Source organism: Mytilus californianus, unplaced genomic scaffold (genome assembly GCF_021869535.1).
Source record: "Mytilus californianus isolate M0D057914Y unplaced genomic scaffold, xbMytCali1.0.p SCAF_3, whole genome shotgun sequence".
In the NCBI taxonomy this organism is placed as follows: Eukaryota; Metazoa; Mollusca; class Bivalvia; order Mytilida; family Mytilidae; genus Mytilus; species Mytilus californianus.
This window is the reverse complement of record NW_026262679.1, coordinates 42913346-42932932: the sequence shown is the minus strand read 5'-3', so window position 1 is coordinate 42932932 and position 19587 is coordinate 42913346. Positions and strand designations below refer to the sequence as shown.

Genomic DNA, 19587 nt, shown 5'->3' with positions numbered 1-19587 from the left:
TGCTAGAGAATTTCGCCAAACCACTTGTACTAACCAATCATAATCGATAATATTTAAATAAAGAACAAAAATCGCCATTAACCCCAATTTTCATTATGACTAAAAAGGACTTGTATCATCTGAGGTAACGTTTTGGACTTTTAGTGCACATAACATTTTGATAATGTGCTTTCTTGATGCTATTAAAATTTATTATTCTACTGTGAATTAATTGCTGCAGCTAAAATGGGCATTGATACTTTCCCTTTTATCTGAAATGGGTTAAAAATCTGGCACTAAAATGGGTTATACTTTTGAGCTAAACGTTCGATTCTTTCCTGTCAATGCGCTAAATCTCCTCCGCCGAAAATAACTATGTATTACTTTGAATACTTTCAAAATTGTCTCTTTTTTTAAACGTCAGTCCATAAACGGGGGTAGCCGGTTGTCAGTGTTCATTCCAAGATTTTATAGTTCAAAAGTAAATTATTTTTCATTTTTTTTATAAAGTGTTATCCACAAGAGTTAAAACAAAATGATGTTTGCTTTTGGATCTTTTTTTGTTGTTGAAGTTTACTCATAATAAATTCCTAGACAAATAATATGCAATCAAATATATCTACATGTAATGTAAGTGACGTCAACGGTTCGTGCTCAGATTTGTCAACTTTGTTCACAAATAAACAAAACATTAAATTTCGTTTTGATATTCGGTCGATTTAAATGCTTTTTTATTTACTACAAAATAACATTATTAGACGATTTTGAAATTAAATGATATTTGTATTCCTATTTGTGTCTCCATAATTATTCCGACTATAATCTAAGCGAGAGTTTATAATTAGAAATTTCTACAAGAGAACTAATCATATTTGTATAGGTCATCTGTATATTTGTCTCCGGTAAAATAATTGCTGTTATTTATAAAAGTCCCCCGACACTCATTTAATTACATAGAATGGGGTTTCAATATTTCGTACAATGTAATACACCAACACAATTTTATACAACTGCATAAATTGATGGTCCCCCGACAGTGAAGCAAAATTATGAATGAGAGATCGTGACTTTTTTTTCGGGTATTCTTTATATCAATACCTATTCGTTTTGTTCTTGTTGAAATCGATATCCGACTTGTTAAAATGCAAACAATAAAAATCATGATATAGAAGTACTACCATGAGTTCACTTTAAACTTTATCCGCTATTAATAAGAAATAAATTTTGTCATATTTTGTGAATCGACAGTTGACTAAATTTTTACTTATACTTGACTTGCATATATAGTACACAATTTTTGATATAAAAATAAGATGTGGGATGATTGCCAATGTGACAACTTTCCAACAGAGACCAACTGACATAGAAATTAACAACTATAATAGGTCACCGTACGGCCTTCAACAAGGAATAAAGCCGTACTGCATAGTCAGCTATAAGGCCCCGTAATAACAAATGTTCAACAATTTAAACGAGAAAACTATCGGCCTAATTTATGTACAAAATAATAAACGAAAAACAAAATTAATATGATCTATAGCATCAAACGACAACCACTGAATTACAGGCTCCTGACTGGGACAGGCACATACAGAATGTGGCGGGGCTGAACTAGTTTGAAGGCGCCAACACTCCTCTTAACCTCGGACAGTGGTGTAACAGTATTATAACATAAGAACAAACAGAGACATAGGAACAAACTATTAAAATCACTGGTTTATGTCTCTACCATTCACAGACTTACTCTGGTATCATGTTTTATTGACAAACAATTTTCTCAAAATCAATCCTGTTTTTAATAGTAATATTCGGCAATGAAAATCCAGACTTTCAAATCATTTATATCTAAAATATATTAAATACAAAATTGCCATGTAACGTATTAATGTTTACTTAATACAATAATAACCTAGGGGAACAGTTCGGTCAAATGGTGTAGGTGATGATTAAACAATATCTGTCTTAATCAAATTTCAATAAAAATAAATAAGAATGTAACGCTTCAATGGTTGACTAATTTCTACCTGTATTATAAACAAGATCTTCTCATCAGATCAAAACACAATTAACCCATGACTTTTGATACACGTACATGTACCACCGAATTTATGACGTCCTTTAAATCTTAAATTTAACCATCTGATTCAAGTGAATTATCACTTCTATAACTTAAGTCTCCTCGCAGTTTCAGATACTTATCACTGACCTCTATTTATAGGATTGGATAGTAATGATAGCTTTACGACTTGTATCAGTTAGGGAAATTGACTATATTGAGAGCGTAATCATGTGATCACTGTATATATTGCTGATATCGGAGCAGATGGTTGATTTCACATCTAATACTTTACATGTATCGGATCAGAAAATGAAGGAAATTTTTTGGAAAGATTTATAGTTTATTTTTCGAAGGATTATATTTTTAACATGACTATTACATTTCCTTCTATAAACAGTGTGACAGGTAAGTTTTTAATTCATTTTGATTTTGATTTATTTTTCAATTTTAATTTATATTTTTCTTTTCTTTTGAAGTCCCTTTAAAAATTGTCACGATTTTCTAATAATACAAATAAATAAGATATGATGATTTAAATGGTCACTGGTTTTGATGGTAAACTTTTCATAACTTTTTGGAACTTGTGTATAATAATTATTCAATTTGAATTGTTTTATTAAGATTGATTAATTGTTGGTTGCTTAACGTGCAGTGGCAAATATTTCATGCATGTTCAAGACTAAGTCATGTGTGTTACGTTGTATGCCAGGAAAGCGTTCATTATATCACCATACGGAATAAATTGTAAGGTGTTCATATTGTGTTCATTTCGAAGGTAAAGGGTACTATATGGATTTAATTTATATGAACAGGAGCCTGCATGTTCTTGGACAGTTAGGGACCACTTACCTAAACGAGATATACATTTCAGGTGCAAAAAGAAATGATGAAAAAATGTTGCGACGTACAAATAAATAGATAAAAGTCAACAACTTTTGGTTAGCAACTTTAGGCTGAAAACATGATGTTCGTGATATTGAATGACTCGTGACATTGGTCCCTTTGAAAACGGAGGCTTGCCGGGGGATCAATTTATCACCTTTAGTCAGTATGTGATACAAAAATACATAGCCTTGTTCTAGACAAATTCACTTTTAAATATGTTTATTGAAATCCCAAGTTATGTTTTTTGCACTCAAAATTTATATCCCAATTAGCACAAGAATGCTTGTAATTGGCAAGTCTTTGAAATCTTGTTTTACCAAAATAGGTATCCTCGGTCTTATTTCTGTTTAATACGTATGCACTTTGCAAATGTATGAAACTGTGACGTGTATTAAAGAATTCAATAGATATTGGACTTATATATCAATTCCAGTTGAATAATGCAAACATTAGACGTACATTTTAAGAATTTTAAACTGCTCACATACATCAGTGTTAACTTCTAACAATGAACGCGACACGTTTTACCTGCAATTTTTGTCAGATGTAATTAAGGAATATTGATATGTCAGCTTCTAGTTTTGGAAAAAAAAAATAGTTCCAGAGTGTATAATCTTTTTTGAGATTTTGGAATGTTAATGAAAGGTAATTTAGCTAATGTTCGCAAATGTTTTAACGTGTAATCCTTTGAATATTATCACATGTTTGTTTGTGGTGAGACAATTATAAAATATTGAATCTAAATCTGAATCTATTTTGAATAAATGAAATTATAAATATAATGCAACAATGTTTGTAACATTATTTTTGATTGGATAATGAAATTAATTTCAGGATATGAATTCAACGGTTGAAGGTTTAAAAAAGTGTGCCAAACCACACACGTTATGTAAAGTTTTAAAAATGTACGATTTAACGGGGGTTTCATTATTATTTTCGTACGTCGGAACAAGTACTTATGATATGCACTTACAATTTATTTGGCTGAATATTCATTTGAGTTTTCGATGAAGTATGACTGTTTTATTCCCAGATTCGATTAAGACAAGCTGGGTCTTTGTAGATCGTTGTAGCAGACATGTTAGTTTTCTCAATTGAATTGTTTCATATTTTTCATGTCGGGGCCTTTTATAGCTGACTATACGGTATGAGTTTTTCTCATTGTTGAAGGCCGTACGGTTGCCTATAATTGCTTACATCCACTTTATTTGAACTTTGGTGGATAGTTGTCTCATTTGCAGTCATACCACATCTCCTTATCTTCATATGCAACAACGATTTAAATTCTTGTTCCATACTGTACACTGCAGCAAGTTTGTGCGGTTTTACGGTTTACGGTTTTAATCGGATATGAAACTCTGAAACTATAAAGCAAGTCCGGGTTAGATTAACAAAAGATGCGGACATTTCTACAGTTCAAAACCTATTTAAGAGACACGCATGGTAGTTTTAACTTTTAATTAGTAAGCTATATTTACATACAATATGCATTTTTAGAGATATGTTTGTACTTAATACTCCTTGAAGTAAGATATTATTTAGCCGTCTTGCACAGAGTGCAAAATAGGGTTTCAATGTGTTATATGGTGACGATGATGGATGACTGCTTAACGTCCATCGGCAAATTAATATGCATATTCAGGACGAGAACATGTTAATGTAATATGAATATTAACCCTGCTTTGTACTTGACCGACACGCTGAGCCGGATTTTTAACGTCCTAATTCACAAGATAACAGTCCGCAGGAAGACATGTCACTTTTCCCGGACACATTATTCTGACTCCGAGCAGACCAGTCTTTGCTCTAACTACTGAATGCCGCGTGCTTAGCGGAGAAGCAGCAAATACCAATTTTAAAGTCTTTGGTTTGATTCGGCCGGGGTTTGAACCCACGACCTCCCACACTCGAGGCGAACACGCTACCACTAGAGCAACGGTTTGTATTATATGGAAGATGAGGGAACAGTTTTATGATGTTGTCAGCTCTTGTCGTCTTTAACCCAGTTTCTTGAAAATTTAAGATTTAAAGTTCATTCTGTGCAAATGTCCAGTGAAATTTCAAAGAGACTTAATTGGAAAGTAGAGGTACTTACATGATAAGTAACATTATGGACAAAGATGTTTAAGATAAGGAAGGGGTCAACGAAATAAAAATGATGCGAGTTGCACAAATTCGTCTTGTATGGAGCTATTTTATGGAAATGCTTGAGGATATTATGGGTAACTCGCGAATTAAGAAATTGTCATTTTGCAGAAACTTCTTTAAAGAAATTGTTATCAACATCTGTTGAAGGTCTCGAAATTGTACACAGCATTTGAAAGTACATATTGGGTGGATAAAAATATATGCATGTACATCTAACAAAGAGGGATTGACAAAAAATACCTATTTTGTTTTAGCAAGTCGTCAATAGAAACTGCTGAAAAATAGCACTGCTGTTTTAACTAACTTATGCCAAAGTGTTAATTTTTGATTGATAGAATAAACGTGCACGTTTTAGAAATTTCATAGTTTGTAGTATAACATGAAATTCTAAATAGACGGCATGCAAAGCCCGTACATTTGTGTCACTTACACGTTTAATACGAGATAAGAATTACATCAAATTTAATGCAACGTAAAGATGCTAAATAACCCTTGCAGCAACTCTTCGAAGTTTGTCCGAAGGTTGTCCGTTGAATGGCAAAATTTCTGTCCTTATCACACATACCTTCTTTTCCCACTGTCAGTGTAAATTAACCGCTTTTGTCCCGGGTGACCCGCTTTTGTCCCGGGTGACCCGCTTTTCAAAACCTCCATATTTGATTTATTGTTAATGTGTTCTCTTCCTTAATATATATAAACTATGTTCCACTGTACGTTAAGCAAACAACATCAATAACCAATCAATCAATAATAAAAACACATTTTATATGTTAGTCGTGTTCTTAGTACTTATACTGATATTTTTCAAATCGGTCAAAATTCAAGAATATACTTGCTGGTTATACATGACAAATGATCTTAAATTTTTAAACGCCAACTACCCAATAAGAAAACTGACATACATGTCGAAGACTATGCGTGTATTTCATACTTTTTTATTGTCTTGTCCAGATTTGAAAAGAGATAATGCTGGACACGATGGAAAACAAGGAGATCACAGACATCCAATTGATGATCGTAAGTAGATACATAGATACTAATTCGTCTTTGGTGATTAATGCTTTTTAGATTACCTATCCCGTATATGTGTAGGTATTCCCACAATCATTTAATTTTAATCCATCAGTGTTTTCCAAGTTAGAAAATTTATAGCTGTAGACAGCCTCTGCAATAATTTTAGACCCACGCACCAATAAATGACATATTAAACTAATTTTTCTGACATAAACCCGTTTTATGGCATTTGTTAACCGTATTGATACAAAGAGAAAAAAATCATTATTTCCAACCTGATTCCAGGCCATATAGAGAAAAAAAATTGTTGCGGGCGGATTTGCACTTTACTACAATTGATCGGAAAATGTTGTCTGATTATTCTTTCAGTTTGCTCGAGTTAAAATACATTAATTTTGTACGTCCCAGAGCGATACGTTAATATATTGAAACTAGATGAGAGTTGTGGCAATCTTTTACTACGCAATCTATATCGAAAGTCAATATTACCATTTACTTGATCTCATTACCATTACAGAACTTTGCTGTCAAAATTTAAAGAAGATTCACAAGTCAGAAGCATAAAAGGCTTACTCATTGGCATTCATACCATATCTTCTTATTTCTATTTACTAAACAAAACTTTAAAAATCCAAATAAGTGCTACAAATTTAGATCAAACTTGTTATAACTGGAATCGAAACATTTAAATAATAGCATGTTTTTTTTTTCATTTGCTGTAACATGTATGGGACTTTTTCAAAAAATGTCCATTTTGAACAACTGGAAAATGAAAAAAAAAATGTTGACAAAAAAGTGATTTAATTGTACATGTCAATACTTTAACATCAGTATAAACTAAATACAAAATATGCAACCTTAAACTGAACGGTAAGTTTGACAACAACTCTGTAAAAGTGAACATGGTGTACCAAGATGTCCCCTTTTTTAAGGCTCTACCATTCTAAAAAAATAGATTCAAAGGTATTTTTTCTTCAAGAATCTGACAAAATAAACGATTTTATACGGTTTACTATTTGATTTGCAATTTTAACTACTAGAAAATATTACAAGCCGTTTTAAAATGTTCACAAATGTCCACTGCGTAACGATATATGTTCCCTATAAAATGATTTGTGTCCGGGTTGTATCCACTTCGCAATGAGAATGTTGCGTAGTGGACCGTTGTGCAGTGGACGTATTTACATGTTAGCAGCCATTGTTGTTACACGCAGTTTCTCAGATACATGTTTTTATGATTATTGTCTTAGATAATACTTTTTTTTTCATGTACTCCAAGTTTTTTTAAGATTTGAGGTGAACATTAAAAAAAAAGACGTTGCAAAGTGGACAAGTAAAAATGTACGCTATAAATAGGACTTGCCAATTGATTCAATGCCGTGAGACGAACTATATCATCAGCATCCATAGATGACCGCCATTTTACTAAATGAAGGTGTATTGGTGGCAAGAAAAAGGGAAAGCCTACAATTTAGATAAAAGAATGATTATAATTTTGCCAATTGTTTGTTGTCGTTGCGAAGTGGACATTTGTTCATGGACGCCATTAAAAAGTTACTAGCACAATATATATATACATGATTTTATCACAATTCAAGCCCTGGACAGAGAAAGTGGACATTTTTTGAAAATCGCCCGTATGGTAAAGCCTTGTCTTGTGTTTGCTGTTTTCTTTTCTATGGGTAAAGCTGAGTAGAAATGTTTTCTTTTGGGGATAAGACAGTCATTGTATAAGTAAGATCACATTAAATTGCAATCGTTTCAGATTTGATTTTATTCGAAAACATTAAATGAAAATTTATTATTTTCATGTCCTCGTCGATACAAGATTAAAAACAAATGACGTAAACATATTCAGTATTTCGATGTGCAGTCATCCGTAACATAATACATTGATGTGGTCATGCTTAATTTGATCTATTGAATGTTTTCGGTCGGAAAACAACGATTTCACAATAACAATTATAAATTGTGTATAAGCTGTGTTAAGTACAAATTATATAAGTAAAATGAATATACGTATTAGTAAAAATTGAAACTGACAGAACTTTATTGAAACTATTGTTTAGATCATTTTATTTTAATGATATCTGGATGTTGACTGCAGCTTGTAATCTATTTTTTCTTTCTTTGTTATCTACACATTTACACACGAATTATAGTACTATTGTGGAGCAAAAAGATGCCATATGTGGCTTTTTTAAATTAGACTGGCATATAGTCACAAGTGGCAGATTCTGAGTAGGGGAGAGGAACTGACGTCTCCCCTTTGATTGGAAAATATATTTATTTTAAAGCATAAAACCGTCAATATTCTTCAGTTGAATACTTGTAATCAACCTTTAGTTGAAATTTTGACGGCGGCGCCAACTGTGGAACTTTTCAAATAACATAAATCATAAATGCAAAATGCCAATTGACATATTACAAATGCGAATATTTAAATGCAGAGTTGCAAAGTGAGAGTAGCAATTTTTCAAAGTGAGAGTTGCAGTTCTTTGACGTAATCAATTGTCGAGAGTACAAATTAAGAATTGCAAAGTAGGAATTCCTCAAAATTACAGATCACATACATACGTAAATACATTTAAGAGTTGCAAAGTTGGAATCATAACACCTTTGGCTTTTCATAAATTGAAGGCCGTGCGCCGACCTGTAGTTTTTCACGTCCATGTACTTTGGGATTGTAGTTGATAGTTTTCGATTGGCAATCATATCACATCTCTTTATTCTTTTAACTATTGGGTAGGTTTATGGTCTTAACAAATCATGCATTTTGGAATTTGGACTTTATCGAAATCGGTCCTGGGTCCAAGAATTGATTTCCATACTATGTTGCACTTTAATAAGAGTCCATAATAGTTTTAGGAATGTTATGGACCATAGTCAAACTAAAAGAAATGATGTTTATTTTCTCTTATAAATTGCGAGTGTACTTCAATACGCTTTTTATACTTTTGATATTATTATTTCCTATTAGTATGGACGTTACTATGTTATGATGGTAACAAGCAAAACTAGAACAATCAGAAACAGGATAAATGAAAAACACTATATCAACAAAAAAAAAACAAAAAAAAAACGTAGGGCCATTAGATATTCATAATAGCGTTTTTCAAATGTTTTCACAATATAAAGTTAAGTAATACTTGTAAATAATGTTTTTCTTGTTTTAGCTGTGGTGCAGGTTATCATCGCAGTGTGTTGTGCTGTTGTTATTTCCTGTGTGATTTTTGCATGCATCATTTGCCTCAGACGACGCAATTCTTCAGTGCGGCGTAAATCTAGTCTTGGGCATTTCTTTATCACAAATGATGCTCCATCACCATTTGGAATTGCTAGTTTGAACAGCCAGCTTTATCGCTCACAAAGTGAGGATAACAAAAATGCTATTGATGACACAAATTATAATACTTTTTTGTATAGCGAAGAGTACCCACAAGAAGAGTATTCCGAATTGGATATGTCAGATAGATCGAGTACACCCTCCGGTGATAGATCAAGTACTCCTTCCGGTTCAGATATAATTGAAACAAATTTTAACGGTAGTCCTCAAAGTGACAAATCCGCATCTGACATGAATAAGATTTCCGCTATCAAGAAATTGAGAATGATGAGAAGGGCAAAGTCTATGGGAAACTTGACACATGGGGTAGCTTCCGGTGTGATTTATAGAACAGATAACGAGACAGTACTTACTCTTTGTTTAGAGTACCATCAAGCTAACTCTGTGCTTAATATAGATTTACAAGACGCCATGGATCTTCCTTTCAAAACACAAAATTCTGAAGTGTTTATTACCGCTCATTTATTCCCTAAATCAAACGAAGGCATAAACACGAAAGTAGTGCGCGTGGATGAAATTGTACATTTTGACGAAATTTTACAGTTTAGTAATGTATCTTTACAAGATTTAGAACATTGTACATTAAGACTGTCTTTATTTTCTAAGAAAAAATCAAAGACCAACTTTATTGGTGAAGCATTTATACAGTGTACTGAAATAAATATAAAGTCGCCATCTCCAACAAGAATGGAAGTTGTTCTTCAAAGGAAAAGGCTAAAAAAGGTAATTTTTTAAGAACATCCTTGATGTTTTTCATCGTAAAATATTAATCTGCTTGAACCTAGATTAATAGAGTAATGGTAATCTTAAATTCGTTCTTGTTGCATATTTTTGCTTTTGTATTTTGTTTTGTTTTTTTATCACAAATATAACTTAACATATCCTTCTCAAGACATCCCGATATTACCAACTGGGTATATCTACAGTAACTTCTCATACTATTGTTAGATTATATATTGAAAACTCGTAAATATACGGGGTTTTTTGTTGCTCTTTTTGGAAAGTATCGGGCTCCCTTTGTGGATAGTATCGGGCTCCCTTTGTGGATGCATGAATTAATAAAGACTCTTTTTGTGGATTCACTCTTCAATATTCGTATTCGATTTTGGAGTTTTGAATATTTTGGCCTTGAGCATCACTGAAGAGACATTAATTGTCGAAATGTGCATCTGGTGCATTAAAATCGGTACCGTGTATGTTATTCGAAATGTACACCATGTACGCATTGGAACTACAAACTGCTAAGCTGACGTTTAATCCCGTTCTATTTTTGTGGTAGTCGAAAGTTTTATGACTTGCTTTATGTCCACAATACGCATGAAATATTTGCCACTTGATTTTAAGCTTTCAGCCAACACTTGCTGACTTTCGATTTTTTTGTTCTTATACTCTATATTTCAGTGTGAAAATAGTAAATACGGCGAACGAAATTAATAGAAAATGTATATTTATTTCATCTATTGATCACTGAAACATTAATTATTGAGTTCTAAGTTTGCATTTAACATTGTAATTAAAGAGAATTCCATCTGATTTAGAATTAAATAAATATTTGTTTCTTTTCTAACATATAATTACTTAATTTTAAGGATTTACTGAACATGAAAGAAACTAATGAATGTTTTAAAATGTCAAATTGATTTCCTTTTCCTTTCATTTTCTGTTTAACGGACACGAATCAAAACTTTCTGAAAGTAACCACATGAGACGTTCAAAGAAAGCATTATTGAACTTAACAAATTGGATGTTATTTTGATGTCGAGTCTGCGACTTCTGTCGCAGAAAGCTCAACATAGGGATAGTGATCCGGCGGCGGCGGTGGCGGTAACTAATTAATTAAAAGTTTATATATTTTAGAAGGTGGAAGATCTTGATGCTTCATACTTTGTATATAGATGCCCTATGTTATGAAGTTTCCGTCTGTCATATGTCCATTGTCCTTGACCTCATTTTCATGGTTCAGTGACTACTTGAAAAAAAAAGTTGAGATATTTTGTAATGCTAATTTCTCTCTTATTATGAGTAATAGGATAACTATATTTAGTATGTGCGTACCTTTTGCAAGGTCCTCATGCCTGTCAGACAGTTTTCATCTGACCTCGACCTCATTTCATTGATCAGTGAACAAGGTTAAGTTTTCGTTGTCAAGTCCATATATCAGATACTATAAGCAATAGGTCTACTCTATTTAATGCATAGATTGATTGTAAGGTGTACATGTCCGTCTGGCATGGTTCACCTGACCTTGACCTCATTTTCATGGTTCATTGGTCAATGTTAAGTTTTCCTGATTGAGTTTGTTTCTTAAAAACTATAAGCAATAGGTCAACTATATTTGGTGTATGGACGGATTGTAAAGTGTACATGTATTTCCGGTTTGGTTTATCTGACCTTGACCTCATTTTCTTGGATCATGTTAAGTTTATGTGATACTTGAAGTTGTAGTAAAGCTTTATATTTAGGACTATCAACATACAATCAATATCAGTAAAGCAGGCGAGACATTTCAGCGTATTCACTCTTGTTTTAAGTTTTACAAGAACAATATCGTTTAGTTAAGTTCGATAATCCGAATCAGCGAATAAAAAAAAAAAAAGATAAAAACTTCGGCCGATATCTATTTGCGTCAAAATTGAAATCATTTGCGCCACAACTTATTTGCGCCAATACTACTACTGCGCCAATTCATTTTGAAAACTATAGATTTTATTTGCACCAATAAAACAATCATACAATTGTATGAGGCTGTATTGTTCTTGTAAAACTTAAAACAAGAGTGAATACGCTGAAATGTCTCGCCTGCTTTACTGATATTGATTGTATGTTGATAGTCCCAATCAAGCAAGATTAATTCTAGATGCAGTTCCTTTATCCCCCTCAGCCCCCTTATTCAAAGAACTTGGGTGGATGACAGTTGACAATAGAATAAAATACCACAAATATTTACTTCTATATAAATGTATGCGTATGGAAGCACCAATGTACCTAGTTCAAAAGTTTAAACTGAAATCAGATAATAATCCTTACTCCCTGAGAGGCGTCACTCAAGGTAATCTGATAGTTCCTAAGCCAAAAGCTGAGCTATTTAAGAAATCTTTTGTTTATTCTGGATCAGTGTTATGGAATGGACTACCAAACAAAATGCGTAAAGCTCAAAACACTTATACTTTTAAACAAAGTATCAAGAAGTACTTAACACAGTCCTGATAAGATTATGTTTTCTACAATGTATTTGTATATTCTTTTATTTATATTTGTATTTGATTTTTTGACTACATGTACATCTTGAACAGCCTTATATCTTATCATGTTAGTAATATTACATTGAACTAATTGACTGTAAATTAACTATGTGTAAATATCTGTTTTTTGATTGTATTGTAATTTGTATGTGAGGGCCTCAGGGAAGATTAGTTTATTGTAACTAACTGAGTTTACCCTCTTTAAATAAAGAATTTATTATTATTATTATTATTATTATTATACAATGCGCCAATTTTATCAATTCATTTTTACTTATATATTATATCTACTAAATGATTGACTTCCCTCATCATTTATCCGTGCTGGCGGAGTTAGTCATTTTAATGAAAACAAATATGCTGAAGTAAAACGTTCACTCACATATACACAGTTAAAACTATAATGTCTCTGTTCAACATTAAACCAAAGACAGGTTTTTGTATTTTAGTTTAGAAACATACTCCTTTCTGCTCACTTCTATCACTAGTTTTTGGTACTTTTCTATAGCAAAGTTTTCTTTTTCCGAGTCGTGCCGACTTCTCGCAGCTTCTAAACAAGCACTTCGGATTTAAATGTGTCGTGGCCTGAACCTTTGTGCGAGTACAAAAAAAAACATAAACATTGACGGATGTGAAGCATACAATTGTTCGTTGTAATGAGTGAGGAATGCTTCTGGTCCGTTATTTGTTATTCTAGAATTTGAAGGAATTTCAGCCACTCCTGAAAGAGGAAACAACGCATTATCCTCTATGCATACTTATAGTGCATGTTACATGTATAATATAGGTTAAAAAATGTCAGGTAAATTTGGCGCAATTTTATTCTATTTATTGACGCAATTAATTCCATCAGTAAAATAGAGATCTAGAGTGGCGCAATTGATACCTTTTAGAAACTGTAATTGGCGCAAGTTGATTCTTGCCAAAACTTGCGAATAAATATTTTTGCACATTATTATCAGGTTTCTGAGCATAATCACGTCGTCCCATTACAGCACACTAAAGATTGTGCACTCTGCATTGCACAACGTATCACTTTTATTTAAATTAAGTTTACGTTAAATTCAGAAAAAGGTTTTTATGTTTAAATTTGATTTTTTTTTTATTGTAATTAATTTGAGAGTAGTATGTTGTTATACTGGTATCCAACCCTATTGTTTATTCAGACAATACAATATTTTTAAACTAAACTATTTGAATATGAATGCAATCTTTACATTTTATCGCTAAATAGACAGGTGTTGGTACAATTTCATTATAAAGATACACTTATCTTACATTGATTAAAAATTGGCACTTTCTCAAATCAATTTATGACGAAAATAACTTTTCATTTTAAATTAAGTATTAAGACATTAAAATTTACTTATTCTTTTTTTCTTCAATAAAGAAATTTCCTCAATAAAGAAAATTAATGGGAAAACTAATCGGTTGGAATAGTATATATGTATAACAGTTAAAGCCATATGTATATTATTTGTAAAAAGAAATGGGTCTATTTATTTTTTATAAAAAAAACACATTTTAAATATGTCCATGAATATATTTTATTGACATCAGCCAGGATGTTTACTTGCATGCCAAATAAAAATTAAATTAGTAATCATTGAACTGTAAGGTAAAGTAGAAGAAAATATAACAAAAACAAAACATACCCCATCCTCTAAAGATATAAACATAAATCAAAAGCAATAATATTTAAACTTGCGTATCAATTAAATCAACAAATTATATTAGTCATTTAGATGTTAAAATTACTTTGTATTAGATGTAGTCTTTTCGTATCAGAGTGGCGTCAGCCACGAATATATGAATGAGACAACTACATCTAATTAACATAGAAGTAATAAATGATTGTTTTATCTTTTATCTTATTTTTTAAAGATCAATTAGTTTTGATAAAACAGGAATAGTGTCATTATCTCAAATCTACCAGATGCAGTGACAACTTTCACAAAATGTTTGATACTTCTATGTAAACCATAGTTGTAAGCATATTCACACTCACGAAAGACAGCTTAACAAAACTAAATGACAGATTTGAAGTCATGTTCTGATCTTTTAAAGAGACTCATTTAAACCCTCTATTTTTCATGAAATCTGTGTTTTTTGCACATATTTTTTTCTAATAATTGTTGCATCTAACTATGTTCTGTAATAAGCCATAAGATTACAAGAACTATAGTGTAATTTGATTATTTTGAATATGTTTCAGTAAGGTTTTAGTATTCTAGTTTTAATTTGGCGATTTATCCGAATATTTTTTCTTGTAGCATTCTACTGCAGACAAACATTTAAACAGCAATCTGGGTGAAATATTTGTTTTGCTGCAGTATAACAGTATGGCCAAAAGAATGAAAGTATTTATAAGACGAGCAGAACATTTACCGAAATCAGATAGACTCCTTGGACAACCAGGTAAACATTTTGACTATTTATTGAAATCACATTGACAGTTAAATACATCATGTTCATTGATTTTGTGGAAAATAAAACTTGTATAACAAGGCTAGAGTTTGAATTGTCTTCTGTCTGATAACCTTTATGAAAATCTGTCAATACAGGGACCCTAATAGTAAAGTTAATTTGATATTCAAAACTTATTTGCCTCTAACATTGTTAAAGGGGTTAGGCTTTTTGTAAAATGTTGTTCAGACTTATTTCATAGTATATGCAAAATATTGACTAGAAAATAGCTTGGCAATCGGTACAAATCGAATGAATTTGGTGTAAAGAAGCCATAAAAAGTCAGAAAAACATGATCCTATGCAATACAAAAAATGTAATTATCGACAAAATGTAGGATTATAAATGTTCATAGCTGTCTAGCAATAATATTTAGTTGTGTTTTAATTCATTGATAACAAAATCAAGTTTTGTATCAATAAAAACAATATTCAAAGATCTCATTGCAGTCTTAAATTGATAACCTTTAGAATAAGTATATCTAAAGGATCGACAAGTTTACACGGATCGTGTCTAGATTTACGGGCTCTTTAAACAACATCACTGTAAAAATTGGAATGTGATATCCCTCTCTAAATAGAGTTTCTAAGGTGCAGTCAAACTTTCAAAACCAAATCTGTATCTATGGAAAAAATAGTAGGATGTTAAGTAATTTGTGGTAACTAAATCCCTTACTTAATAATTTCCAGTGATATCAACGATTTGGGATATTTAAACACTGTAGGTTGGGACCACAGTAAAAGAATCGTCCAAAAAAGGAAACTTAGTAATAGAGAACTAAGAATCGTCCCTTTTGTCGTACATCTTAATATAGTTTTTCCCGTGTGAAACTGAAACATTTAAATCTAGGATAGATGTTGTTTATATTTGACTTTTCAACAGAAAGTTCATTTCGGTAAATTTCGGTAGTTTATTTGTTCAGTTTAACCATTGTATAATATATAAAAAAGATACAACAGGGATCACCAAAAGTACCATACAGTACAACAGACCACAACAACAAACAACACCCGACTATAAAATAAGCACACAATTAAACAAAAGCACACAATAACGAACTACATATGGTCTAGTAAGACTGAATTGGTACAGACGCCAACTTTGGTGGGGGTTAAACTAGTTTTAGTTGCACACAAACATCTCCACCCCCTTTTCACCAATTTGACCAAATATAAAAAAAAAACTAAAACATACAATACAAACCTACATAGTCTAGTCACCAACGGGATGACCACTGACTTAGGGAAGGATATTTCAATTATGGTATTCAAAGCTTGAAAGCGTTATCATCCCACATGCTATGATTCATAGCTTCAAGATAAATAAAAAAGTATGATTAATTACCGAAACCCAGATAGTATAGTTGTTATACATAAATAGCGTCATGTGCTATTTCTGAAGCCCAGTACACCATTATATACTGTATTGATTTTCCTTGATATAGTGCATTCTGGAAATAGCATAATTGTTATTGATTACATAATTTTTACTTTCACTTAAAATCCTTCTATTTGTACGCTTTCAATTTCGAAATCAAATCTTTGTCCGAGTTCCTTTAGTTGCATAATAATACGAATGTGTCTTTTCATATTGCAAAATGGTTAATTAGTTGATTTGTGATTAAGTGAAATTATAACGACGTTGTAGGAGACTTTCAAGCAAAAGTGACAAAGTGATCAATGTTATCTCTGTAGGTTTTGTTTTTTTTTAAAGTTCCAAATAAAGAAAGGATTGGAGACTTTGTACTTTAAAATGTGCAGGATGATGATTTAAAACGAGTCCTGTTGCATCTTTACTTTATTAACACAAACTGAATTTAATGATTCAGATGCACGAGGAAGATTTATGATGAAGCCTTTTGCACCTTTAATTTCTTAAAACAAGCTGAATTTCTACGCTTAAAACATATTTCTTTGTTTTAACACTCTTTTTTCTATTTTATTTTTCAGTCCATTACATTATACTAAATATTTATTTACACGGTGAACTTATTATGACCAAAGAAACAAAAACTGTGAGTGGATACAGTCCGGTGTGGAACCAACCGTTCCTTTTTGACATTCATAATTCCACTGTTGGTGAGCATGCGCTTGAGCTTGTGATAATGAGAGGTCGTCGACACACAAGAGATGGTGTTATAGGCCGTGTGGTGATAGCAAAACATGGCCCAAAATCGGGAGTCGATCATTGGTTGGAAATGATTCGGCCATGTTCGCACGAAGTTGCTAAATGGCATAATATCCTTCCAGTAATTAAATTTGAGGCATGATAGACTTAGTTGATTGCGACATTAACAGGTTCTGCAATCTGTGTTTAAACACTATATGAATGCCTTCAAAATGATTTACATGCTTTAAAACAAACTTATGTGATATTTTCGTTTGTGATGTCTTTCAACATTTTCCAAAAATCTTATGTATAGACGAGGGTTTGGATGGGGTTACAGAATAGAGAATAACTGGCCAGTGCTACAGACAAAGGGCAAAAAATAAAAAATAGAAAAAATATGCCAAAAAATAAAGAATAGAGAGTAACGGGTGCTAAAATATAAAGAATGGAGAATAAAAGGCAAAATTTATAAAGAATAGAGAAAAAAAGTTTAAAAAAATAAAGATTACAGAATTAAAGGACACCCCATCCAAACTTTCATAGATAGCGTTGTTTTACCTAGTCATATTGATAATTATGGAAATGTCTTGTTTTATTGTTATATTTGTCTTAAAGTTTATTTCGAAACAATTAAGTGTTTTCGAAATGAAAGGTTTTACTTTCAATTAAGTCCATTCTTATTGAGAGAAAACAAATCTCATCAAAGATACCAGGATTATAATTGTTTACGTCAGACACACGTTTCGTCTACAAAAGACTTATCAGTGACACGCGAATTAAAACAGTTAAAAGGAAAAAAAAACAACAAAAAAAACGGTTAAAAGAGTATTGAGGGCCAATTATCCAGAAAGGTAATATTTTCCTAAGGTAGAACATTCTTAGTATTTCAAACACTTCAAAGTTTTGTAAAGGTTTTGAAACCCATTAAAATGTATCTGATTTTATTTTTGTGAATATAAGTATTATTTTAAAAAAGAAAAACAGTCGCCGTGAAATATTTTTGTTGATGAAATCATAAAAGATTTTAACTTTATTATAATTATATGTTTTTGTATGGTTCAGTGAAATATCTATATAACATAAATCGAATGTTGTACAAACCTGGAAATTTTAATATTGTTGATTGCATAGATATAAGATAATATTTTATATTTTTCATATTTATGTCTAGAAATGTGTCGTATTGCCCTCTATATTATGATTGCTTATTGTTTTCAAATAAAAGATTTCACCACTTTGCGATCTTAACTATTTTTCTGCCATACATGGAAATTCACCATGTCAACTTATTTCTAGAAATGTTGTTGTTCTTCTGGTATCAAAAGTTCCAGTTCGCTAATCAGTCAGCACGGTCGAATTTTGCCGTATAAATGGATGATCAGTTAACTCTTCAGTCGGAGTCAGCCTTTTGAACTAACACCATCCGTTCATTTAAAGTGAAAATAAAAATCCATACTGAAAGTCATCGTTTGTATTCGCTCTACCAGTCTGTGAGTTAGTTCCGCCAGTGGTTTTGTGTTTTATAGACAGGGGACCAGTCGTCGGTCACTGTCTTTCGTTTCGGCATCTTCGCCAGTTTCAGCAACAGAACCTGTTGCACAGTATCAAACATTCCCGTACAACATCGTTGCCACAGTTAACTTATACAAATTTAATATTAAAGAGCCTATATAATCCGTTACATGTTTCTCACCAATCTTAAAATTCGCTAAAGCTTTTGATACCGTTTGGAGAAATGGCCTGTGGCAAAAATTACTATTAAATGATATAAATGGTAAAATGTATAATGTAATTTTTAACATGTATAGTGGTACATGTATTAAATCTCTTATTTCATTTAACGGTGAAACTACCGAATACTTTCCATGTAAATATTGGTGTTAGACAGGGAGAAAACTTATCTCCTTTTCTTTTTTCTTTGTATCTGAATGACTTGGAAGAATTTTTTCATAGAAATGATGTATTAGGTTTAAACACAGATGCAAATGGAATAGAAGAACAAATTAATATTTACTTGAAATTTTATGTACTACTTAATGCAGATGATGCTGTTTTATTTTCTGAAACTGCACAAGATCTTCAACAGCAGCTAAATACATTTTATGAATAGTGTGAAATATGGAAACTGAAGGTAAATCCAACCAAAACCAAAAAAAAAATTTTGGTAATGGTAGATTGTCAAACAATCTAAATTTTACACTTGGTGGTAATGATTTAGAAATTGTCAAGGATATATCATATTTAGGCATTATTTTTTCCAAAACGGGTAGTTTCACAAGTGCTAAAAATCAACTCATTAGTAAAGCCAGCAAAGCTATGTATGAAGTTCTAAACAAGGC

The 19587-nt window shown here is 31.8% G+C and overlaps 1 protein-coding gene across 1 annotated transcript; it reads left to right on the top strand.

Moving 5' to 3' along the window:
* Positions 1–2058: 2058 nt before the first annotated feature.
* Positions 2059–18485, top strand: LOC127734610 (synaptotagmin-11-like). Its single transcript, XM_052244582.1, has 5 exons — positions 2059–2443; positions 6023–6088; positions 9262–10154; positions 14947–15091; positions 17089–18485. Exons 1-5 carry the CDS (start codon positions 2407–2409, stop codon positions 17406–17408), a joined length of 1461 nt encoding a protein of 486 aa, XP_052100542.1. The 5' UTR covers positions 2059–2406; the 3' UTR covers positions 17409–18485.
* The last annotated feature ends 1102 nt before the right edge of the window (positions 18486–19587 follow it).